The sequence below is a fragment of the Oncorhynchus kisutch genome, linkage group LG13, assembly GCF_002021735.2.
Source record: "Oncorhynchus kisutch isolate 150728-3 linkage group LG13, Okis_V2, whole genome shotgun sequence".
NCBI classification, from domain to species: Eukaryota; Metazoa; Chordata; class Actinopteri; order Salmoniformes; family Salmonidae; genus Oncorhynchus; species Oncorhynchus kisutch.
In genome coordinates, this window is record NC_034186.2 from 16,794,538 (window position 1) to 16,822,460 (window position 27,923).

Sequence of the window (27,923 nt, forward strand, 5' to 3'; positions counted from 1 at the left end):
ATTGAGTCTAGTTCATCTTCCCTAGGGGTGAGTGTGTGTGTGTGTCTGTGTGCTTGCATGTGTGAGCTTATGTGTGTGTGTGGCGGAATAGAGGATCCAGGGTCATCCCAGTCACAGAGGTACGCCTAAACTAAATATCACCAAAGATAATTGACAAGCCAGAGATGGTCAATGGCTCAATGACCTGTGGGGATAAAAGGAAATTAAAAAGATGGGACTATGAGCTACAACGTCTAAGATCATAAACATGGTCAGGGTTTGTGTGTGTGCATGCGTGATTATCTATCTATCTATCTATCTATCTATCTATCTATCTATCTATCTATCTATCTATCTATCTATCTATCTATCTATCTATCTATCTATCTATCTATCTATCTATCTATCTATCTATCTATCTATCTATCTATCTATCTATCTATCTATCTATCTATCTATCTATCTATCTATCTATCTATCTATCTATCTATCTATCTATCTATCTATCTATCTATCTATCTATCTATCTATCTATCTATCTATCTATTTCAATTCAATTCAAGGGGCTTTATTGGCATGGGAAACATGTGTTAACATTGCCAAAGCAAGTGAGGTAGATAATATACAAAAGTGAAATAAACAATAAAAATTAACAGTAAACATTACACATACAGACATTTCAAAACAATAAAGACATTACAAATGTCATATTATACATATATATATATATATATATATATATATATATATATATATATATATACAGTGTTGTAACAATGTACAAATGGTTAAAGAACATATATCTCTCTGTGTGTGTGTGTATGTGTGTGTGTGTGTGTGTGTGTGTGTGTGTGTGTGTGTGTGTGTGTGTGTGTGTGTGTGTGTGTGTGTGTGTGTGTGTGTGTGTGTGTGTGTAGGGAAGCTGAGATAAACAGTAGAAAGGTAATTTTCAGCCTAAGCCTCCATTTTGTGACAGGCATTTAACTGCTGTTCTTCCCTGGTAGGGAGGAACAAAGGCTGATGTGTTTGCTTGCTTTACACCATTGTTATCCAACACAGTGCGTCATTCAATCAGTAATTAAACGTGTTAAAAATATATAAAATATGCTTGGTTCTCTCACTCTCAGTCATCTGATCAAGGCTATTCACTGATCTTAACATACTTTATATGCTGTTGGTCTGGAGTTAAGGCGCAATGAAATATATTCCTAACATCATTAGTTTATTTTATCTGTTGGGGAAGATCAATAGTAGAGAAGTGTATGGTTAGGAGTTGTTTTCAGGGCTCATCCATATTGGGCTGAACCATATAATCTTCTCAGCGTTTTAGTTTTTTTTCTAATGAGAAACCTAAATAAGTGTGTGTGTGTGTGTGTGTGTGTGTGTGTGTGTGTGTGTGTGTGTGTGTGTGTGTGTGTGTGTGTGTGTGTGTGTGTGTGTGTGTGTGTGTGTGTGTGTGTGTGTGTGTGTATGTGTGTGTGTGTGTGTGTGTGTGTGTGTGTGTATGTGTGTGTGTGTGTGTGTGTGTGTGTGTGTGTGTACCCTGTCCCCTCTCACCTTATCTACTAGCCAGAGGCTATTTCCTCTCGGTATGTGATCAGAGCACATCGCCCGTGCGAGAGAGAAAGTGTTGCCTCGTCATTGTGTTTGATCGGTAGTTGGTTATGCATTTAGCACCGAATGAGCAGGACAGAGCGACGGTCGCTAATCACTCACTGACATGTCACACGCATAATGTTTTTAGGAATATTGAACAGTTTACCCGATGGCATTTCCACATTTCCACCATCACCCTTCATATGCTACAACTTTGCCCTTCAAAATACCCACACGGGCTATGTGTAAAGGCCTATTAAAAAGTGGTTAACCCCCCAAAAAGTAGAGGCAACATGACCAAATCAACTTATTATCATCTTGGTAATTCCACACCTTTTGAGAAGTGTAACTTGGTCAAAACAACATTTTGGTTTCATCTAATTTTAACAGTCTGTCATAAGGATCTCAACTTCATAAAAAAATATTTTACCACCTCAAAAGTTTCCCAAAAAATATATACTATAGTAAGTGCCTATGAGTGCCAAATGAAGTAACAGTGTTGACTATAACAGTGTTGACTATAACAGGATTGACGATTTCATCTTAACTCAGCCATAAATACCCTTGTGACAGGGGGAATGGAAGCTTGTTGTGTGCAACAGGAAGTGACAATTGAATGCAAGCTTCACCCAAAAATATTATATCCTTAAAACATTTCTAGTCTGTCTATTTATGGGTAACAGGGTTGATGTCTTACTCGACCCATTCAGTTTTCACCACAAAACACCAGAAAATGGCCAAAAAGAGTGAACCTGCTCACCTGCTTTTTACACTACGATTTGACTATTAGGTGTTCAATGTTTCTTTTGAAAAATGGGTTTTAATTATCATTATTATTGACCATATTAAAATGCGAGTTCAGACGTAAATGAATCCCTAATCACATGAAATAAATAATAATCTTCAGAAATGACTTTGTCAAAGCAACTAAATAATTAGGGCTGTACAATGATGGTGAAAACTTAGAGATTTTTGGGGGTTAAGTGGGTTAAACTCTTCCTAGAAGTCACAGAGGGTGAATGGAGGGACATGTCAAAATGCTGAATTTCTGTGCTTTAGCAGATCTATTATTATAAAAAATATATAATTTATTGAATTATCCATGTGGTGTATATTAAAGGGAACTTCATTTAATATAACATACTTTTAAAAATCAATATTTGTGCACAATTTCGTCTTAAAATATCAAAGGCACACTTTTCGTTGAACGACCCACCCCTTTGTCCAGCAGTGGGTGCGTTGTGTTAGGACATTGAGTCTTGGACACATCGAGAGAGAGCAAACCAGAATATTCTGCAACATCGCTCTCTCACTTATGCACTTCAGCGCTGGACAGCGCTTAGCCGCGTCTCTCCTGATGGAAACGGGATATGAAGTCATGGCTGGCTATAATGCAACCCTGCCAGGCTAACACCACGGCATGACTTACCTTGTCATGTACCGGTGACTGACCACCTTGGTGGAAGAGCAGGAGGTGCGAGGCTATCGCATACATGTCACCGTGACTTTTTCCAGATCGAATCTTTTTCAATGTTCAAAACATAACCGTAGTTTGACGCGCGAAACGGAGAACTCCGCACTGCAGTCACACAGTAGGCTATATCACGTACTTTCAGTCGCTCTTGCATACACATTTTATTACACGCGTGTTTGGTTGATGTCTTGAGGAAAATTCTGAAAAAGGTTTCTCTGCATGGAAATCAAAGTAATATATCTGATGATGACACCGCATCTTTCCTAACAGTCAGTCAGTCAAGGGAGTTATTATGGAATTAACTGCAAACGACCGAAGACATTTGACATATGTAAGGAAATAAAATAAATAATTTACCAAATATTTGTAATTCGCCTTTTCACCAATGCGTGCTAAATGAATACGTTTTTAATGCATCTGAAAACAGGATCTGAAAACTTTAACAATCGCTTTCATGGGCTAGATGTAGAATATAAGGCTATTTTATTGTTTGGGTATATCGGTTCTCTTTAATAATTCCAGTCGACTCCTCTGACTGTGACAGTCGTGACCAATGTTGGACCCTCGAGCTCAACGTGCCTCTCGTGACTGACACATCAGAAGGAAATCTATTGGATTTATTACAAAACAACCACATCTATCTTCACCAAAGACAGCAAGAAGTTTGGTCAGTTGAGTGGATTTTATTTCGTGAATGACACTTTTTTTTATTTTTACGCATTATATTTTTGTGTCTTGGTGACCTGGCTGTCATTACGCGGTATTGATGGACACACACAGGTTGTTGTTGCTGCCGGACCTCGCGCAGTGATATTTAGTAGACATCATGTTTCTATGCAACACAAGTGCAATCAAAGACTGGAGCTATTTCCTCTCTCAGATCCTGCCTCTGATCAACAAGACGTCTGGCTTGGTCAATCAGGGCATCATCGACGAAGCAGAGGTGGCGACCACCACCATGGTGACTGCTCTAGAGCCGGACCTGAGCGGGATAAGCGCCAGTCACCCCCCGCTGAACTCTAATCACACCTCCGGGATGGAACATGTCTTTCAGTACTCGGAGAGTGACCTTCTGTATACGGACAACAGGATACCAGCCCGGGACTCCATCCCACTGCCCAAGGCCGTGCTCTACCTTGTTTGCGCGGCGCTAGTGGTGGTCGCGGTGGTATATGCCATAGTGGGACACCTGGTCAAGGATCTGGTTACTGAGTTTGTAGGTATGTGTCAACAGTTATTGCTCTGACAAGATGTGTGTGTGTGTGTGTGTGTGTATGTGTGTGTGTGTGTGTGTGTGTATGTGTGTGTGTGTATGTGTGTGTGTGTGTGTATGTGTGAGTGTGAGTGTGAGTGTGAGTGAGTCAGCATATAAGGGGGACTTGTGACTATCATTAGTTTACAACTTCTGGACCTCAGCTTCAGTGCTTTGAGAATGAAAAGGTTGGAACTGAAACACACATTAGTTAAAATTGTGATAGTGTTAGTTTATGATGCAGTATTGCACTGTTTGTAAAGGTAATTCTCATTTCAATTGGTCAATGTGCAGATATACTGTACATCCCCTTTTTAATCAGCAATTTTCACATCATTAATTAAGATAATAATGGTTTCTCTACCAGGGATAGACTGGTGTTTATTATAATGGATAGGCCTACAGTATCCAGCACAGCCTTTACCGACTCAGCCTTACTTTACATACTGGGGATTTGGACATTGGTGAAAAACTGAGTTTAGCCTCAGATTAATTGTTCAATTCAGAAAAGGACTTTGAAGAGGAAGACAACATAATGTTTGACCTTCATGGGAGAAATATAGACAGACCAATGGACAGATGGACTGACATCTTATCCTTACTGTCCCTTGTTTCAACAATATGTATGTGTTTTTTTGGGTGTGTGCGTGTGTGGGGGGGGGGGGGGGGGCGTATGAAAGCACAGTGACATCACAGTGATTAGTCCTTGTGATCAACCAGTTTAACTTTCACTCATTAAAACATAGGCCTTGCCACCCAACCCCCCCCCCCCCCCGCAGACCCTCAAACACAAATAACATGTCATGCCATAATTTATTGTGAGGTTTATTTATTTAAAATATATTTTGAAGGTCTTTTCTGACTTTATGGAACCGATAGATAGAGGATGACAGTGGGGAAAAGACAGAGGTTGTATTGTAGGGCAGTAGGCTGGATATGAACCTGAAGCTGCCTTAATACTGCTAGGCCAGCTAGGCCACTATACACACACACACACACACACACACACACTTTCTCCGTAAGCAGTGAACCAGGTAGAAATGGCGATGTGAAACAGTGAGTGTCTTACTGAAGCACTTACTATGCCCCAGAGCCTTACCCCTCTCTCTCTCTCTCTCTCTCTCTCTCCCTCTCTCTCTCTCTCTCTCTCCCTCTCCCTCTCTCTCCCTCTCCCTCTCTCCCTCTCTCTCCCTCAGCCATCTACCCCCTTCCTCTACCCTTCCTCCTACTTCCCTTTCCTTTGCTTCCTCTTGGTGTGTTTGGGTTATGTTCCTAAGGTGTACGTGTGAAAATTGTGCAGTGGTGAGGCTGTTGTGATAGCTGTTTCTAACATCCCTGGAGCAGCATGAACAGGTTCTCTGTCCCTGGGATCTGGAATGCTGTGAGGATATTCCAAAGCAATGCCTCACATATTGGGCAAGAAGACATAAGGCTTTCAGAGTCTTTCAAACATACAGATCTAGATAAAATTGGCAATATATTATTTGATTTGGACAATAATCTTTCAGCTTAAATAGGGAATAGCAATAGGACAATAGGAGAGTAGGTTTATTGTCTTTTCAGGATATCCCTGTTTTCTATGGTCATTTCCACCCTAGTCCTTTATTACCAGACACCAGACCTAAGGCTCATGAGGTATATGTAGGTGAGATAAACACATACTGTAGCTAACCACAAGTATTTGCAAAATAGACTGTTGATGATATTGTTTGACGAATGACAATTATCTAGTTCATTCAATATAGAAGGCAAACTCAGCAGCAATTTATAATCTGGGGTGATGACTTATAAAACACCACACAGCCCTAAGCAATATCTCAACAGAACTTACCAATGGGTTGAGCTTTGTCTTTTATTTTCTTAGAAAATATCCCCTCCCATCAAAACCAAAATTGGTTCTGTGAAAGATCCCAGAACGTTTGTTAGGTCAAGCAAATGTTCTCATAATACAAAAACTGTCCAAATCAAATGAAAGTTTATTTGTCACGTGCACCGACTACAACAGGTGTAGATCTTTCAGTGAAATGCTTACTTACAGGTTCTAACCAATAGTGCGTAAAAGGTATTAGGTGAACAATAGGTAAGTAAAGAAATAAAACAACAGTAAAAAGACAGTTGAAAATAACAGTAGCGAGGCTATATACAGACACCGGTTAGTCAGGCTGATTGAGGTAGTGTGTACATGTAGATATGGTTAAAGTGACTATGCATATATGATAAACAGAGAGTACAGCAGCGTAAAAGAGGGGTTGGGGGAGGCACACAATGCAATAGTCCGGGTAGACATTTGATTACCTGTTCAGGAGTCTTATGGCTTGGGGGTAAAGACTGTTGAGAAGCCTTTTTGTCCTAGACTTGGCACTCTGGTACCGCTTGCAATACGGTAGTATAGAGAAGAGTCTATGACTGGGTTGGCTGGGGTCTTTGACCATTTCTAGGGCCTTCCTCTGATACCGCCTGGTGTAGAGGTCCCGGATGGAAGGCAGCTTAGCCCCAGTGATGTACTGGGCCGTACGCACTCCCCTCTGTAGTGCCTTGCGGTTGGAGGCCGAGCAGTTGCCGTACCAGACAGTGATGCAACCGGTCAGGATGCCCTCAATGTTGCAGCTGTAAAACCTTTTGAGGATCTCAGGACCCATGCCAAATCTTTTTAGTTTCCTGAGGGGGAATAGGCTTTGTCGTGCCCTCTTCACAACTGTCTTGGTGTGTTTGGACCATTCTAGTTTGTTGTTGATGAGGACACCAAGGAACTTGAAGCTCTCAACCTGTTCCACTACAGCCCCGTCGATGAGAATGGGGTCGTGCTCGGTCCTCCTTTTCCTGTAGTCCACAATCGTCTCCTTAGTCTTGGTTACGTTGAGGGATAGGTTGTTATTCTGGCACCACCTGGCCAGGTCTCTGACCTCCTCCCGATAGGCTGTCTCGTCGTTGTCAGTGATCAGTCGTGCTGATGACCATAGAATGTTTGTTTAAAACATTTGCCTGATGTTGCAATAACGTTCATAGAACACATTTAATCTGTTCCCCAAATGTTTCATTAGCTTGTTGGAAAACAGTAGGCTGGTTGGAACATTATGGTGACATCACAAAAGATATGTTCTCAATACACACAAACTGTTCATTTGTGCGGAGGATTCTACAATGTTTATTTTAGGGTGCAAAAAACATTAACCTGAAGTTACAAGAAAGTTCCTAGAACACATTTAGCTTGTTCTTTAAAGGTTCCCATAATGTTTCTTTAGGTTGTGGGAACATTGTGGGGTATCCCAAAACACAGTGCTGATTTTCAGGTAATGTTTGTATCAGGGTACACAAAACAATCCTTTGATGTTGCGAGAATGTTGACAGAACAGCCTTTCTGAGTTCTCTAAAGGTTCAGATTACATGTAATTAGGTTGAGGGAACAGTGTGGGTACAGTACAATAGATTGGTTCCTAAAACACAAAATACGCTCAGTTGTGATGACATTGATGCAATGTTTAAGTTAGGTTGCACAGGACATTCCTATAATGTTGTAAGAATGTTGGTAGAACACCTGGTCTAAGTTATTTAAAGGTTCCCAGAACATTTAATTAAGTTATGGGAGTTTTCTGGGATGTTGCGATATTCACATAGGTTCCATTGATGTTCGCGAAATATACATTTGACCTCATCTTGGAGGTCCTCAGAACACTAAAAAAAGTCATAGTTAAGTTTTACAACATTCTCAGCATGCAAATTCATAGCTTCTTAAAGCGGATTGGAATACATTCCTCTTGTGTTTCTCTCCAGATTTAATGGTAATTTTCATTAGAGGACTGTATGTAGGTCATATCAAGACACTTGGCATTTTTATTTAGTTCATAGTATTTAATCACACAAACCAATATTTTTTACACTGCATAAGTTGACAAACTGAACATTCATTAATAGGACACTGAATAGGACACTTAAACAACATTTAATCAAAGAAAGAGAATCATATCATATCTTGAACACTTATGTTGACAATTTGCACATGTGGGATTTGATCGTGCAATGCTTAGTCCCCACGCCAGGTATTTTATCCTCTGCACCACCAGGGAAGCACACTTGTATGTTTTTTTTGGCAGTATATAGCCATGACAGTATAGTTTTTAGCCTTCTTAGACGCACAGTAACTAACCCAGGGAAATGGTAACTAGGTTATTCACCCTCACTTCACCCAACCTCTTTATAGGCTGCGTACATCTGGGCCCATATTCACAAGATATTCAACAATGTGTGTGTTGATCTAGGATCACTTTTGTTTTTCAGATCATGAAAAATACGACGGGGGGACCGTGTCATTCATCTTAAAGTAGGAAGGATATCGGGTGCGTTTTTGAAAGTTGAACAATCCATTTTTACACAATGTTTTCTTTTTTACAGTTAGTCTGAATTCTGCATTTCAGACTTGATTTATAAATCTGGACGAAATAAAGACATCCTTTATTTTAGTAAATTATATCTGAGCCTCAATTTCACAGTCGTTTTCAAAAGAAACGTGGATTGTACCTGCACTCTTCAGCTTTGCAGCCCCACCATTAACTCACTGCACCACTATGGTATAACTACAGCAGTGTAGGGTGTTCTTCTGTCTAATTATGGTCAGGACACAGAACACAATTTCAGAGTTATTAAAATGTTCCCAACCTCTTCATATGCTGTGTACTTGTAACACAGTATTTGATCATTTTCTTTCTTCATCACATGTTGAAAGTCTCATGAAAAGTGATTTAGTTGGACAGAGCTTCCTTTAAAAGGTAACTCTCAACCCTAATTTCAGCCTTTGCCCAACCCCTACAAAAACAACAACAAATGCATTTAGGTAAGAAGTGGGTGGGAGGAATTGTTCATAAATATTAATATTGAGGGTGGGTAAATGTAGTTGTACCTGATCCCAACACTTTCTCACTAAAACATACTTACCAGAAGGCCACTGACACGCTCTGATAATAAAATGATGTGCATCATGAACAAATATGGTTCTGGACAGTTAGCTCACAGTGGTACGGGGAAGCGCTCCTTACATCTATTGACACTTGTGGTGTATGTTTATTCACCCATTGGGCGCAAATTTTTTGTTGTTGAAATGTGGATTTATATTTATTGCGGTATTGTGTTGGAAAGAAAAGTGCAATCATCACCTTGAAAATGAAGATTAGGGGCTCTATTCAATCCAACCTGCACTGCAGTAATTATAGAAGTAGCTATTTCTCAGATTGGTCTTGGGTACTGTATAAAAACATAACTACTACCAGTGTGACCCCTCTCACAGGTATGCTTTCACTTTTCAGAATTAGAAGTGTGTGGGCATAGGATGAATATTGTAAATAAAGGATTTGGAAGTAAAAAAAGATCTCACAAATATTGAACTATAAGCCAACTGGTGGCACAGTCCGCTAGGACAGTTGGCTTATTGTTCAGTTGGGAACAAATACAACGAGTTGACATGACCACCATTGCAATCTATTTTTTGCTACGATGGATGTAGTTACGAATATAAATATATAATCCTAATAGCCTACATTCTTTTTTTTCTTTGTAAAAGCCCATAGATGTGTATGAAACGGGAAGCAAAAACATTGAATTTGGCCATATGCAGAAATGTGCCTTACTGCCTTGTGTAACGTCAGTAGTCTGAAATAAAAGTTCCCAGAAAATGTCTCTCAAATTTTGTGCACAAATTTGTTTACATCCCTGTTAGTCAGCATTTCTCCATTTCCAAGATAATCCCTCCACCTGACAGGTGTGGCATATCAATAAGGTGTGGCATATTAAACAGCATGATCATTACACAGGTGCACATTGTGCTGGGAACACTAAAAGGCCACTCAAAAATGTGCAGTTTCGTCAGACAACACAATGCCACAGATGTCTCAAGCTTTTAAGGAGCATGCAACTGGCATGGTGACTGCAGGAATGTCCACACACACACACACACACACACACACACACACACACACACACACACACACACACACACACACACACACACACACACACACACACACACACACACACACACACACACACACACACACACACACACACACACACACACGCACGCACACACACACATCAGTCACATGATTTTTAGCTTACGTTGACTGGACTAAATTGTTTTTGGAATCTTTTAGTTATCACTGTATTAGACTAAGCACAAGTGATTTGATTATGTTGAAATGTTGAAGTTGAAATGGCTCAGGAATAGTGGAGTCAGCTCCTGTTTTCTTTGTGACTTGCAGTAACTCTCCTGTGTTTATTTGGTAGTCTGAAATTGTCAGAAACATTAACTTGATCCACCATCCTGTAGGTCATGTAACATATAATACGCTTGGTCGACTCCACCGGACAGATGTTGATCTCTGGTTTTGTGATAAAACAAAGGTGTGGTTGAATTTGTCTTGACCTTAGGCCTATATATCACGGTGACAAAGGTATATGAACTACCTTGTTATAGAGCAAACAACGCAATTATCACAACACATAGGTTGTAATATGGCTTCTTTTCCTGGCTTGCCTTCCCCAGGGATTTTACCCACGTACCGCTACTGATTAGATTTACTCTACTTGTCCTAAATATTTTTGTAGTCTTATATTATTACTTGCCAATTGCTTGACAATTGACAATTGCTTTTTCTTTATAAAATATTTTTACTTTACACTAAGTTAATAAAGTATGTATTCATATTCACTTAGCTGCCTTCATGGTCTGTCTGTCTGTCTGTCTGTCTGTCTGTCTGTCTGTCTGTCTGTCTGTCTGTCTGTCTGTCTGTCTGTCTGTCTGTCTGTCTGTCTATCTGTCTGTCTGTGTTGTTCTCATGGGCAGTGTCTCTCTCTGTGCTTTCTACATGGGCTGTCTTCAGGGTCTGTCTCTGTTTGTCTGTTGTACTCATGGGCTGTCTGTCTGTATGTGCTGTCTTCATGAGCAGTGTCTCTGTGCTTTCTCCATGGGCTGTCTCCATGGGCTGTCTGTTGGTCTGACTTCAGGGGCTTTCTGTTTGTAAATGACAGAGCAGGTCAACCCTTGGAGATAAGGAGGAGGAGGACACTGTTATGGTGTTTTCAACAGCCAGTCTGCTGCGATATTTAGATTTTGTTGCATCAAGAGAGGAGAAGCTGGTCTCACATAAGTAGGTAGAATGAAAGGAGATTGACACCTTCATTGCCATCTCCCTGAGTTGTGTGTATTCTTCGCTGCTGAACAGACAGAATGTGGAAAGACACATCTCATTAAAACCAGCTTGCAGGTCTTGGTCACAGGACAGCTCCAGTTGTTTATCCTCAAGCTGTGACAAGTTGTGTCTCTTCAGTGCTGGTGAATAGATTACGTACCTACTGCCTATCCTGGCGTGGATCAGATTGTGAAAGGAAGTAAGCCTTATGAGAGACACAGCTTGTCTGTGAAATTATTGTGCAGCATTTCTGTTTGGTTGGTCATGTCATCTTATTTAAACAAAGTCTGGTTAATCCTTGAGATGTGGATGCTTTGTTTCTAAATGTTTACGCAATTTTGATGGCTTCATAGCGTCATTGCGGTGGTCACTAGTTACCACAGCAACAAAGTAAGAAGCCACAAAGCCTACTCAACCAATCAGATAAGGAAGTGTGATAAGGCGTATGCCGGCTCAGAAGGCATCCAGAATTGTTTTTGAAACAAAGTTATTTTTGTCCTCTGAAGAAGGAGGTGGATGGGCCAATAACATTAATGTAAATACAGTATAAAGTATGTAAATCGGGTTTGGGTGGTGAGTTTCCCTTTACACTGGTTGGCAGGTAGCCTAGTGGTTAGAGTGTTGGGCCAGTAACCAAAAGGTTGCTAGATCAAATTCCTGAGCTGACAAGGTAAAAATCTGCTGTTCTACCCCTGAATAAGGCAGTTAGCCCACTGTTCCTAGGCTGTCATTGTAAATAAGAATTTGTTCTTAATTGCCTGGTTAAATAAAATACATGACTAAGAGCTTTTGGTATCTAGAACTGTGCCAAGTCCATTTAGTTATTATTAAATGTTTTGCCCTCTTCCATAGCTTGAAGACCATGCCTTTGTACAGAGACAGAAACTGGTACAACATACCATTTTCCACATTTTCCACATTTTGCTGTGTTACAGCAAATGGATAAAGTTGTGATTATTTTTGTCATACAATACACCGTAATGTCAAAGGGGAATGATGTTTTTAATTTTTTGTATGAATTAGTTGAAAATGAAAACCTGAAATGTCTTGAGTCAATAAGTATTCAACCCCTTTGTTATGGCAATCATAAATAAGTTCTGTAGTAAAAATCTGCTGAACAAGTTACATAATAAGTTGCATGGCCTCACTGTAATAATTGTGTTTAACATGTTTGTTTTTTTATGACTACCTCATCTCTGTACCCCACACATACAATTATCTGTAAGGTCCCTCAGTTGAGCAGTAAATTTCAAACACTGATTCAACCACAAAGACCAGGGATGTTTTCCAACAGTGGTAGTAGGTCCCGTTTAAGAAGAGGAAGGACAATTCTTTTTTAATGAGCATTGCCTTATTTCTATTAGAGCATATTGGATGACTGTCATTCATATTCAATTCACCCAGCTCATTGTAACATCGATAGGGTTAGGCTACTACATGATACTTGAATGTCACCTATGAGGTTGCTTCAACCTAGCCTATGAATGAAAGTTTACAACATAGGTGCACAGGTCTAGAGAAACATCCGAGTAGGTGACGGACAGCGAGTCATTCAATACCAACTTGTCCCCATTGGGTCAAGGGTGCATTTTTCAACAGAATTGGCAGAATGAATACACCCCTAATCACACACAAACACAGTTCACTTTCATAACAGCCACATACTAATTCCTTCTCGCAGCTACGCGCTGTCCTCTTATCACCCTTTCCCTTTACTTGTGGACTCCAGTGCACAACACATCAGCTGTCTGTGACCAGGCCCAAAAAAACATATCAAAACCTCTAACTGTTACACACAGCCTACTTTGTTGTCACCATAGTAGCTAACGTCATAGTCAACATAGCCACTAGAACAAACGCATTAGTAAACTCGCTACAATCATGCAGTAAAGTGTACAGTCAGCAAGGAGTTTAGCAGTTACACTGGCGTGCCCCCAGTGGCAATAAATTAATAAAACCTTAAGCTTACCCTAACTTGGAAGAGTTACAGTGTTGGATAGCCATAGCGAGCTAGCTAACAAAGAATCCCTCTCTGTTTGAGCCAGGTGTTTGAGTAGGCTAAACTAGCTAGCTGCATTCGCTAGCTAAGTTAAAGTGAAAGTGAAAAAGATACAATGAAACATGGTCTCTCTCTCTCTTGCCTCTCCTTCACTTTTACGGACATTAATTGGTTGAAAACTGTTCAACTATTCTGTTTCTCTCTCTCTGTTTCTCTCTCTTCTCTACTTACCCCATTGTATGCACTACAGTGCTGGTTAGTTGTAGCTTATGCTTTCAGTACCAGTGGAGGCTGGTGGGATGAGCTATAGGAGTACGGGCTCATTGTAATGACTGGAATGGAATAAATGTAATGATGTCATACATGTGGTTTCCATATGTTTGATGTGTTTGATACTGTTCCATTTATTCCATTCAAGCCATTACAATGAGCTCATCCTCCTATAGCTCCTCTCACCAGCCTCAACTGTTCAGCACTGGATTCATTCTCGGATCATTTGATTGGGTGGACAACATGTCAGTTCATGCTGCAAGAGCTCTGATAGGTTGGAGGACGTCCTCCGGAAGTTGTCATAATTCATGTGTAAGTCTATGGAAGGGGGTAAGAACCATGAGAACCATTAGGGCTCAAATTGAAGTCAATGTACTCAGAGGAAGACGGAAATGTACCTATCCTCTGGCTACACCATGGTGCTACCCTACAGAGTGCTGTTCAGGCTACTGTAAACCTTTATTGCAAAACAGTGTGTTTTTATCAATTATTTAGGTTACGTGAATATATTTGGTAAAGTTTTGTCTCAAAACATTTAAATAAAATCAAATGTATTTATATAGCCCTTCTTACAGTTGATGCCACAAAGTGCTGTATAGATACCCAGCCTAAAACCCCAAACAGCAAGCAATGCAGGTGTAGAAGCACAGTGGCAAGGAAAAACTCCCTAGCAGTGGCCAGTCCTCTTCTGGCTGTGGAGATTATAACAGAACATGGCCAAGATGTTCAAATTTTCATAAATTACCAACATTGTCAAATAATAATAATCACAGTAGTTGTCGAGGGTGCAACAGGTCAGCACCTCAGGAGTAAATGTCAGTTGGCTTTTCATAGAAGATCATTGAGAGTATCTCTGCCACTCCTGCTGTCTCTAGAGAGTTGAAAACAGCAGGTCTGGGACAGGTAGCACGTCCAGTGAACAGGTTCCATAGCCGCAGGCAGAACAGTTTAAACTGGAGCAGCAGCACGGCCAGGTGGACTGGGGACGGCAAGGAGTCATCATGCCAGGTAGTCCTGAGGCATGGTCCTAGGGCTCAGGTCCTCCGAGAGAGAGAAAGAAAGAGAGAAAGAGAGATTTAGAGAGAGCATACTTAAATTCACACAGGACACCGGGTAAGACAGGAGAAATACTCCAGATATAACTAAATGTTTCACTATTTTATTTTTATGAAATTCACTGAGGAGGATGGTCCTCCCCTTCCTCCTCTGAGGAGCCTTCACTGTTTTCAAATGCCGCGCAAATAAGGGAACCCATTGGTAGAGGTGTAAAAACACAACTAAAAAGCAGAAAATCCATTTGAGCATGCTGTTATTAATGACACTTTTGGATGGTGTATCAATACACCCAGTCACTACAAAGATACAGGTGTCTTTCCTAATGCAGTTGCCATAGAGGAAGGACATCTCTCAGGGATTTCACCATGAGGCCAATGGTAACTTTAAAACAGTTACAGAGTTGAATGGCTGTGATAGGAGAAAACTGAGGAGGGAACAACAACATTGAAGTTACTCCCCAATACTAACCCAAATGACAAAGTGAAAAGAAGGAAGCCTGTACAGAATACAAATATTCCAAAACATGTATCATGTTTGCAACAAGGCAATAAAGTAATACTGCAACAAACATGGCAAAGCAATTACCTTTTTGTCCTGAATATAAAATGTTATGTTTGGGACCAATCCAATACAACACATTACTGAGTACCACTCTCATATTTTCAAGTGTAGTGGTGGCTGCATCATGTTATGGGTATTCATGTAATCCTTAAGGACTGGGGAGTTTTTCAGGATAAAAAATGAATGGAATGAAGCTAAGCACAGGCAAGATCCTAGAGAAAAACCTGGTTCAGTCTGTTTTCCACAAGACACTGGAGATGAATTCACCTTTCATCAGGACAAAAACCTGACAGGCCAAATCTACACTAGAGTTGCTAACCAAGAAGACAGTGAATGTTCCTGAGTGGCCGAGTTACAGTTTTGACTTAAATCTACTAGAAAATCTATGACAAGATCTGAAAATGGTTGTGTAGCAATGATCAACAACCAAATTGATAGAGCTTGAAGAATTTTGAAGAGAGTAATGAGCAAATGTTGCACAATCCCAGTGTGGAAATCTTAGCTGTAATCGCTGCCAAACGTGCTTTTACAAAGTATTGACTTAGGGGTGTGATTACTTATGTAAATTAGATATTTCTGTATTTCGTTTTCAATAAATTTGCAAAAATGTCTAAAAACATGTTTTTCACTTTGTCATTATGGGGTATGGTGTGTAAATCAGTGAGAAAAACATATTTAATCCATTTTGAACTCAGGCTGTGACACAACAAAATGTGGAATAAGCATGAATACTTTCTGATGGCACTGTATGTTAAGTTAAACAAATACACGACTATAGTAAGTGCCTAGGCGTCAAATAGTGTATTTATTTTAACTAGGCAAGTCAGTTAAGAACAAATGATTATTTCCAATGACGGCCTATCCCGGCCAAACCCTCCCCTAACCCAGATGACTCTGGGCCACTCAGGATCCTAAATGTAAAATAATATTAAGAAAGTAACAGGGGTGAAGTTGTCATCTTAAATCAGCCAAAAATCAACCAATTTCTGGCAACATTTTTGTGAAACTGTGTACGTTTTACTTGTGGATTATTTGAGGATTTTGTAAATTAAAAAATAAACTCAAGATATGTCAATTTGTTTGTGTACATGCCATTTTAAAAACAATGCAGATATTGGAGTAAAACTATTTTGGGTTAAGAGAAGTAACAATCAGTAAGGGTAAACATCATAATAATCTTGCAAGCTGAGTTTGAATAACACTTTGCATTTCTAACAGTTGGTTTTGCTATATCTAATAAATAACCAAATCATTGATGGAGCACTAGATAAAAGAAATGCATGTCCATTGTCTGCTCCTCCATGCCAGTTGGCATACGGGTCACCCCACTCCCTCATCTGATTGGTCGGTTCCACGAACTGTAAACTGGCATACATGTCATCACACTCCCTCATCTGATTGGTCAAGTAGGCAGCCTTCTGACGTTGTGGCTTTGTTATCTAGTGATGACCAATCGTTGCTGAGCCAAGTCTGAAATATCACACAGACACATTTTGGAGGGCAGCTGTTATTTGAAACAAATCCAAACTTGATGCAGTGCCTTAGTCCGCTGTGCCTGAAGGGGAGCCCTAGGTTTGTTTGTTAATTTTGCCTCAGATTCATTTGTTTGGTCCACTTCTTTCACATTAAAATACGAATCTAGTCGCTTTTGTATAGAGCAGGCCATGGCTATTGGCTGTTTGGTTAGCTAACAGGGAGAGTGAGACAGCGTGCAGGCTGCGCAGCAGGGCTAGCTTGTGTGTGCATTTGGTCAAAGATATTTATAACCAACCCAAGATAGTTCATCTGTGTTGTTTACAGTGGGAGCAAATGAAGAATAGTGGGAAGAACAAGCAAGGAGGTGGGCAAAGCTAAGCACGAGCTAGAGAGATCCTATTGGCACATTATAGCATGAATTTACATATTTCCGTTAGGGAACGCCTCCTCTGTTAAGTGCGCGTGTGCACAAACTCAATTCAACCTTGCACTCCTTCTAAACAACACAATTTGTAAAGTTTATCAAATGTAGTGCTCTGTGTTCATCACAGATTTTAGTTTAGGGAACAGAACAATTTATTGAGATCAGATGTTGATGAGAAAGTTATTAATGAGAAAGTTGGTAGAATATCGGCCCAGTTTCACCTAGTTCCATCCTCTCCCACTACCAGCGACTGGCTCTCCCACTATTCTCGACTGGACTTCCTCTCACAACCACATTTGGTCGTTAGAAAACATTCTAAACGGATGCTTCATGCCACACCAGGCTTCGCTTTGGATCCCCCTCCTGTCCAGCTCAGGCGTTCGTCGTCGCCGACTTTCTAGCTGCTGCCGAACCTGCTGCTGGAAAACGCCCTTCACTCATCGACCCCGGACTTGTCTCGTCATCATTACACACATCTGGTTCCAATCCCCACTCTATCACTGTATATATACTCCCTCTGTCATTTGTCCTTGTCGTCATTGTAAATGCTGCTTGTTTTCCTGAGAGGAATCTCTCCTACTGTTTTCTGAGTACTTTATTATTTTGCGCTTTGCAGTTCATCCCGCTTTTATATAGTGCTTTAATAAACTCAGTAGTTCTAAACCTGCGACTGCCTCCTGCCTGCTCCTCTCTACACTTTATAAAGTGTGATGTAGCTATACTTCGTCATGGCAACACAATTAGTTTATGGCAGCATGCAGAGTTCAGCCTATAACTTCTTGCGTCGAGCAATCCCGTATCCGGGAGCGTAATCATAGCCTCAAGCTCATTACCATAACGCAAAGTTAACTATTCATGAAAATGAAAATAAATATATTGGCTCACAAGCTTAGCCTTTTGTTAACAACACTGTCATCTCAGATTTTCAAAATATGCTTTTCAACCATAGCTACACAAGCATTTGTGTAAGAGTATTGATAGCTAGCATAGCATTAACCTGACAAAGATGTTGGTCCCCAATTGGGGATCAGCCCCCCCACCGTCAGCTGGAACGGTGGCGCACGGAATGCAAAAATATTCTTAGAAATATTTAACCTCCACACATTAACAAGTCCAATAGCTCAAATGAAAGATAAACAACTTGTTTATCTAGCCAGCAAGTCAGATTTCTAAAATGTTTTACGGCAAAAACATAGCACATATTTATGTCAAACCACCACCGAAGACACACCGAAGACACAGCTAATTTCCATAGCCAAATTGAACAAAATATGCAATCACCAAACGCAGGATTAAAAGAAAACTAATTTCACTAACCTTTTGAAATCTTCATCAGATGACAGTAATATAACATGTTACACAGTACATTTATGTTTTTTTCAATAATATGCTATAAATATCCATAAATCTCTGTTTACAATGACGCCATGTTAAAGAAATGCTACTCAAATGTCCGGAGAAATGACGATTGCGTCGGCAGATGCCGTCAGCTAACATGGAATACACAACATAAACTTTGACTAAATATGCATGTTCTACATATATATAGAAAGATACACTTCTTCTAAATGCAATCGCTGTGTTACATTTATTTTTAACGTTACAGATTTCGTTCACTAAGCTATAATATGAGTCGGCGCTCAGGAATTAGCATTTTGGCTCCTCTATCTCGGAGTCTCCAGAAACCCAAATTTAACACATAAATATTCCCTTACCTTTGCTGTTCTTCCATCAGAAGACCTGGAAGGGTTTATACTTACCAAAAACAGCTTTAGTTTTGAAGTCTGTGTCTTTCGGTTATCAAACACGACATATTTCGGTTGAAATGCAGCCAAAAAGTTAAGTGGGTGCGCACCAAAACGTCGAAATTACATATTATATGTCGACTAAACTTGTCAAACTATGTTCAGAACACAGCGTTAACATGTTATATAGCTTCACAGCAATTCTCAGGACGAAGAGAAACACACGCATCGTTTAATCAATCTTAAGCAATCACCCCAAAGGGGGCAGCAATCAGCCCTATCCCCATCAGGTTTTAAGCCTAGCATTCAGCAGGCAACATTTTCACAAAAACAAGAAAAGTATTCAAATAAAATCATTTACCTTTGAAGAACTTCGGATGTTTTCAATGAGGAGACTCTCAGTTAGATAGCAAATGTTCAGTTTTTCCAAAAAGATTATTTGTGTAGGAGAAATCGCTCCGTTTTGTTCATCATGTTTGGCTAAGAAAAAAAAGAAAACAATTCAGTCATTACAATGCCAAACTTTTTTCGAAATTAACTCCATAATATCGACAGAAACCTGGCAAACGTTGTTTAGAATCAATCCTCAAGGTGTTTTTCACATATCTATTCGATGATAACTCATTCGTGGCAGTTGGGTTTCTCCTCTGAAGCAATTGGAAAAATACACGCAGCTGGAGATTACGCAATAATTGCAACGGAGGACACCAAGCGAGCACCTGGTAAATGTAGTCTCTTATGGTCAATCTTCCAATGATATGCCTACAAATACGTCACAATGCTGCAGACACCTTGGGGAAACGACAGAAAGTGTAGGCTCATTCCTTGCGCATTCACAGCCATATAAGGAGACATTGGAACACAGCGCCTTCAAAATCTGTGGCATTTCCTGTTTGAAATTTCATCTTGGTTTCGCCTGTTACATCAGTTCTGTGGCACTCACAGATAATATCTTTGCAGTTTTGGAAACGTCAGAGTGTTTTCTTTCCAAAGCTGTCAATTATATGCATAGTCGAGCATCTTTTCGTGACAAAATATCTTGTTTAAAACGGGAACGTTTTTTTATCCAAAAATTAAAAGAGCGCCCCCTATATCGAAGAAGATAACAAACAAATTTGAATGAAATATGCCGTGGACCCCAAAAAAACGACCAATCATATTTAAGACAAATATGCCGCGGACTGGGTTTTGGGAAAGGCTGCTCTACATCACAATTAAGTGCATCGACAATGTCGTCCCCAGAAGCCATGGATTACAGGTAACATCCACACTGAGCTAAAGGCTAGAGCTGACGCTTTCAAGGAGCAGGACACTAATTCAGACATTTATAAGAAATCCCGCTATGCCCTCAGATAAACCCTCAAACAAGCAAAGCGTCAATACAGGACAAAGATAGAATCCTACTACACCGGCTGTGACGCTCGTCGGATGTGGCTGGGCTAGCAAAATATTACAAAGGGAAACCCAGCAGAGTTGGAACACCAGCTGTTCAGGACAACTGTATTATCACGCTCTCAGTAGCCAATGTGAGTAGGACATTTAACCCCCTAGAATTGATTGACGCACCGGTGCGTCAATCAAGTCAGTTTAAACTAGAGATATCTGCACCTACGGTGAAAGGTGGCAGAGCTAGAGTGGTGTTTGTCAGACCATGATACATCCCTGAAATTGGTCTTCTCACGAAAACATTTGTAGCGTCCAAACGGCTTGACCTACAAACAAGTGTCACAGGCTTGGTTTTAAAAAAAATGAATGGTGGTATGAAGGCAGTTTTGTGTCACCCCAAAAAGCAGTTGAATATGTATTTATATCTCCTAGATATAGGACAAACAATTTAAAAAAATAATAATTTATGAATGTGTTATTCAATACATTTCTCTGGGCTATAGCAGTAAAGGCCAAATTCAATATTTAATCAAATCATTTTTTTGTATATATATTTCTATACTTAAAGAGGTCCCAAAATTCCAAATCAAATAGCTAAATTATTCATAGTATGACCATCTTAACACAAACCCCCTGCCTCCAAAACTTCTATACCAGGCGGTGTCAGAGGAAGGCCCTAAAAATGGTCAAAGACTCTAGCCAGCCAAGTCATAGACTATTCTCTCTGCTACCGCACGGCAAGTCATAAAAATGGACTTATTTGGAAATTGTGGAACATCATGCAACATTGTGGGAATGTTCTGTACAGCCTTCCTAAATATCACAAGAATATTCTTGCAACATCCCATACAACTCCCATAACTTAAATGTTCTGGGAACCTTGAAAGAAATGTGCTCTGCCAACATTCATACAATATTAATGGAATGTCCTGTTCAACCTAACTTAATTTTATCCAAACTGCTTTTGCACTGCAAGCTCCTCCTCTCCCATTACCCAGTGTTTTTTACGAGCATATACCAACGTGGGTGATTGAAGGATGAACACGGTCCAAACTCCAGTCCAATTGGTTGCAGTAATGCACCCCTCTTAAGGATACAACCCTTTCCCCCCCCCGCCCTAAAATTACACTCCCAAATCTAACTGCCTGTAGCTCAGGCCCTGAAGCAAGGATATGCATATTCTTGGTACCATTTGAAAGAAAACACTTTGAAGTTTATGGAAATGTGAAAGGAATGTACTAGAATATAACAAAATAGATCTGGTAAAAGATAATACAAAGACAAAAACAACCGTTATTTTGGCCACTAAATGGCATCAGTGTTTGTGCAACGTTTTAGACTGATCCAATGAACCATTGCATTTCTGTTCAAAATGTTGTATCAAGACTGCCCAAATGTATCTAATTTGTATATTTAATAACTTTTCATGTTCAAAATTGTGCACTCTCCTCAAACTATAGCATGGTATTCTTTCACTGTAATAGCTGCTGTAAATTGGACAGTGCAGTTAGATTAACAAGAATGTAAGCTTTTTGCCAATATCAGATATGCCTATGTCCTGGGAAATGTTCCTGTTACTTACAACCTCATGCTAATCGCATTAGCCTATGTTAGCTCAACCGTCCCGCTGATGGGACATATTTTGTGTTTTGGAAACCTATCTCTTGTAAATGTACCTACACTGTTCTGACAACCAAATTAAATGTTCTGGGAACCTTTAAAGAACTCAGAATATCAAAGGAATGTTTTGTACACCCTGCTGTGGGAGCCAATTTAGGATTTTTTGTAATACAGGATACATTTATTGGTTAACCTCATTACATTTTGTTACAATAGGCTACATTGTTTCAGTTGTCTCATTCTTTTTTGTAATTGGATACAGTCTCTTTAAATTAAGAGATGATGCAGCGGCTTGTGCTCACTCTAATTTGGACAAATTTAGAATGTCACTTTTTGTCAGTCGTAGGCTGGGGAGCCATATGTTTTTTTGACCGAATCCTAACTTTTGTTATCCCTGTGGAAATATTTTACCTGAAGATATTTACCTTTAAATCTATGGATACCTTTACATACTGGAAATCTGTGGAATAAAGTATTGCATTTTTTACGAGTCCATGGTCATTTAACTAGAGTGAGTGATGCATGTCTACCAAACAGCCTCAAGCTAAGCTATCGCTGGCCCTACACAGATACATACATTATCTGAATGTCAGCACAACTGGACAGTTCTCTTGTCATATCCCCACAATGTTCCCACAACCTCAATAAATGTTTTAGGAACTTCTAAGGAACATAAAAGAACATGTTCAAATAAAATCAAAGTGTATTTGTCACATGCGCTGAATACAACAGAGACCTTACAGTGAAATGCTTACTTAAAGGCTCCAACCAATAGTGCAACAAATGTATTCTGTGAACATTCTTGTAACATCAGGCAAATGTTTTCTACAATCATTGTATAATCATCAGCACAACTGGACAGTTGTTGTTATGAAAACATTTGCTACAACTTAGCGAATGTTCTGGGAACTTTCACAGAACCAATTGTGGCTCCTGGATTCGGTCTTAAGTAGAGAAAGTAGAGACTCAGAGCTACAAAATGGTATGTCATACACTGCATTTGAGGAACAATGGGAAAGTAATTCTGCTTTGTAAGTTGATCAACTTGTAAACTCACTTTTGAGAAAGTCGCCTTTGAATGTTTTGGTATCTAGTGAAGAGCTCTCTTTTGTCTATTCTCATTCAGCATTGTTCACAACCACTTAAGCTTTTGCTCCACTCATCACTGGCCAATGACACTTGACACTGGCCAATGATTTGTTAACCTCTGGATAACATGAAAACAGCCTAACCAGCTCTGCTGGCAACAATCTCATTACGTGTTTTTGCAGACGTTTACTGACAAAGGCCATATTCAATAGGTGTTATACACACATGATGTAATGTTAGCTAACGAGCCAGCCAGCTAACGTTAGCTAGTTAAACAACAATGAACAGTGCCAACAATGCCATAGTGTTGGGAGCTAACCAACCAGGTTCAATGTTAGCTAGCTAACATTAGGCTCCAACAAATAATAACTTCAGCTAGGGAGCCAGCCAGCTAACGTTAGCTAGCTAGTTAACAGTACCCTTTAGCTTGAAATTAAATCGCTTTCTGTCAAAATTAGAAACATGTAATATCTGAAAATGTAGCTTGCTAACGCTAGACTATTTTACCTGTATACATCATCATGCATGATGGACGCATCTCCCTGTCAGGAATGCCATACCATGGTGGCCCTTAGTTTGAAGATGTAATCCAGAGACAGGTGTTTTCTCCATCTCTGTAGCTTTCATACTCCAATTCCACTGATTTCAAAACTTGATCCTCCAGAAAGTGGAGAGCAATACTTATGTAGCTCCACTACACAATATATAAAAAAAGCTGTGTTCGACAGGATTACCAACACAGACTGACGAGCTCAAATAGACAGAAGCCTTATATATGGCAGACCAATCCGGAACTGGTCAAATATATTTTTACGTTCAAATGGCTCTCCTGTAAAGTTGTGACTTGCGACATACGACTAGTTTCTTGAATCAGGTCACAATTTTGGTTTACTGGGAAAACATTACTGGTACATTGTGGTATTACATTACCTGGAAACTTAATGAGAACTTTTGGGGAATATTCTGTAGTGTTTGTTACAAATGTTGTGCACATTTTTATGAATGTTAGGAGAACATTCAAAGGATATTTCTTTTAAAATCTTTAAAAAAAATGTTAGCATGTTATCATCCCAATGTTAGATAAAACCCTATTTAGAACTTAATGGGAATCGTAACTAATGTTCTAGGAATGTTCCCGGTTTGCTGGGTCTGCTAAAGCAAGGGCAAATACCCTCCAGCACATCCTAACAGTATGTCAGACGTGTGCGTGTGTGTGTGTGTGTGGGTGGTGCTTGTGCATGTGTACATGTATGTTCGAGTGTGTGGGACCGAGTTGAAGAACACAATTTCACAATACACTCATCCTTCTGCTCTTTCCATTGTCTGTCTGCCTTAATACCAGCTCCCTATCTGACACCCCAATGATTGATGTCTTCCAATCAAGATCTCTCCCCCACATGATGGGGGTGGTGTGTGGTGTGTGCAAATGGCAGGCAGGCAGGCGGGTGAGGCGTTTCCCCAGAAACAAATTTAAAAACTGCGTCCCAAATGCCACCCTATTCCCTACATAGTGCAACATTGTTTGGTCAAAAGTAGTGCACTCTATGGGGAATAGGGTGCCATTTGGGTCATACCCAATTTGATGGTGTTTTGCCTCTAATGGAATTGCGAATAGTAAAGCAATCATAACTCTGCGTCAAATGAAGTTTGCAGTCTTGTTCTTTTGAATGTCATGAATTTAAGGCTTTCTCACATTCACATTCAGCTGCAGGCATTTCCTTTTGTCCTGTCCTCCTCATGTAGTCCACAGCAGCACATCATCTATGAATGCTATGTGTGGAGTTTGTGTGTGTTTGTTTGATGTGTGTGGTAGTGGTAGCCATTAGCATGCAGTGTGAGCAGTACATTGACTATCATAACTATTCACCCCCTCAGATTTCTTCTCATTTTGTTGTGTTACAAAGTGGGATTACAATGGTTTTAATTGTCAATGTTTGTCAATGATCTACACAAAATACTATGTAATATTGGAATTTTTGTTCAAAGTGAAAGAATATTCCAACATTCTTTAAACATGAATGAAAAATTAAACACTATTAAGTCCTGATTAGATAAGAATTCACCCACTTGAGTCAATAAATGTTAGAAACTCCATTGGCAGCAATTACAGCTGTGCTTTCCTTCAGGTAAGTCTCTAAGAACTTTGCACACCTGGATTGTGCAATATTTGCCCTTTAAAATTGGGGAGAAAAAAGCGGGTAAAATACAAATAATATGGAGAGTGATACTCAGTGTTGTGTTAGATTTGCCCCAAACATAACACTTTGTATTCAGGACAATTTTTTGTTGTTGCAGTATTAGTCAGTTTGGAAGGACACCTGTATCTTTGTAGGGATTGTGTGTATTGGTACACCATCCAAAGCTTACTTAATAACTTGCTCAAAGGGATTTTTTTTTATACCCATCTACCAATAGGTGACCTTCTTTGGAAAAGCTCCCTGGTCTTTGTGCTTGAATTTGTGCTTGAAAATCACTGCTAGTCTGTAGGACTTTACAGATAATTGTGTGTGGGGGAGAGACAGGGTAGTCATTCACAAATCATGTTAACCTCTATTATTGCACACAGAGGGAATCTATGCAAGTTATTATGTGATTTATTAAGCCATCTTTTACTCCTGAACTAATTTGCATTTTCCATAACAAAGGGGTTAAATACGTACCGTATATCACCAATACATTTTAGTTATTTATTATGTATGAATCTGTAAACATTTATTGAATTTTCTTTTCACTTTGACATTATTCAGTATTTTGTGTAAATCAGTGACAAAAATATCTCAAATAAATGAATGTAAATCCTACAAAAAATCCATGGTGGGTACTTATACATGAATAAACACATATGATTTTGAAATAATATCTTTCAAATAATTGACATAAAGGAAGGGACCAGGAAATCTGATCACAATGCAAACACAGCGGATGGATGAGACACATTTTAATACCATGTGTAGACACATGTCGGAAAATGTGGGAACAATCAGAATGTGGATAAGATCAGGACAAAGGACGCATGTTAGTCCCATGTATAAACGAGGCTTGAGATATGTTCTCTCTCTCTCTCTCTCTCTCTCTCTCTCTCTCTCTCTCTCTCTCTCTCTCTCTCTCTGTCTCCTCTAGACTGCAGGTTGTTTGGTGGCTGCAGAGTGACCAACAGGAGTAAGAGTGAGATAAACTGTATCACCAACAGCGTGAACGAGATGAGTGAGATGAGCGAAAGGCCACAGTTGGTAGAGATGAACTACATTACTTGTAACCACAGTAACTGCCTGGGGGCGACTGCCCAACCAGAAGAACTCATAGTGACCATAGACGAGACGTTACAGCTGCCACGGGATACACACACTGGGACCTAAAACCTTGGGCACAACAGTCATCTGATATCGGATAAGAGGGAAAGGAAACAAGTTTGCTTGGGTTTTCTTCATAAATGGAGCAACCTAGTCTATCACAAACCGATATCCACTGTCCATTACAGTACAGCAGTGGCATCGTCTGATGTTTGTCATGAGGTTGTTAAAATGAGGACAAAAAGTATTGAAAAGTCTTAAAACAAAGGCGATGGACAATTTTACTGTACTGGATGCAAAAGTTTGACATTGAACTGGAGGAATAACTAACAATTGGAGTGGACTGATTCTTTTTCTGAATTTCACCATCCTGTCACTCATCATTGTGTCTTGTTCTTGGTAAAGCCTTTACCTGTACACATTGCACTCTCTAAATGTGATCCAAGTATTTGACCGTGACTAATCTCTCGTTCACACACACACACACACACACACACACACACACACACACACACACACACACACACACACACACACACACACACACACACACACACACACACACACACACACACACACACACACACACACACACACACACAGTCTTAAATGTACAGTGCAGTGGTTGAAGTGCAGTGACGATCAATTCAATTTAGCTCCTATCCTCTTCATTGTCCAGATACATTTCTACGTGCTATGAGCAAGATGTGATCTCAACAAAATCATAACGTTCCAGGTACAATATGAGGGTGAGACAATATTTTTTTCTCTTGACGTTGTAACACGACTGGTGAAACCAAGGTCATTTCGTTCAATGGAAACTGCAATTATATTACACAAAAAAAGACATGATGAAGATGTGCATGCGTATTTCACACATTTCTTCTTTATTTTTATTTCACGTGTTACATATTTCGGATGAATAACTTCTATGTGTACCGTGTCTTTCCAAATGCTCCCCGTGACTTCAATCATCAATCTCAGCAAGAGCTTACAGTTCTGATATATTTTATAATGTTATGTATAGCAATGGGAACGTCCCAAATGCACCCAATGATATTTGAAGCCTTTCATTCTGTATTACCTCACTACTAAGGGCTAAGAGCTGCTGCTGTTGTTTGTGTGTGGTGTGTACCATGCTGCCAAGGTGACCTCAAAGCTAAGGGGGTTGTCTCTCCTATTCTACTGCTTTACTGTACGCTCCCTCTAATGGTTAGATGCATTGGGGGAAATCATGGTGTACTTAACAGTAACTTCTGCAATGCACAGTGATGCTGCATAATGTCACATATAGAAATGCCATGCATAGATTACATTTCATGAGTAATAGAGCATAATACAGTAGTCCTTTCTATTCATTCTATTTCTACATGTACCATTGTTGCAAGAAAATCCTCTTCACATCAAGCACAAGGTGTAGTTTCACCAGTCTTTTGATCAAGTCTTTCCTCACCACTTAGTCCCCTCTCCTTACAGTCTGTGATTTTCAGTGTGTCCAAAAAGCTGAGCAAGAATAAAGACCAAAAAC

General features: G+C 39.8%; 1 protein-coding gene across 1 annotated transcript; it reads left to right on the forward strand.

The window, feature by feature from the left end:
• Positions 1–2,863: 2,863 nt before the first annotated feature.
• LOC116376688 (uncharacterized) lies at positions 2,864–27,923 on the forward strand. The gene is made up of 2 exons (XM_031838040.1): positions 2,864–4,269; positions 26,226–27,923. The coding sequence occupies exons 1-2, from the start codon at positions 3,876–3,878 to the stop codon at positions 26,459–26,461; spliced, it is 630 nt and encodes a 209-aa protein (XP_031693900.1). The 5' UTR covers positions 2,864–3,875; the 3' UTR covers positions 26,462–27,923.

Excerpts from the sequence above, each read along its gene's own strand:
- LOC116376688 (XM_031838040.1), top strand. The coding sequence starts at position 3,876 with ATGTTTCTATGCAACACAAGTGCAATCAAAGACTGGAGCTATTTCCTC. Across the intron at positions 4,270-26,225 it reads TCTGGTTACTGAGTTTGTAG|ACTGCAGGTTGTTTGGTGGC; the intron begins GTATGTGTCAAC and ends TGTCTCCTCTAG.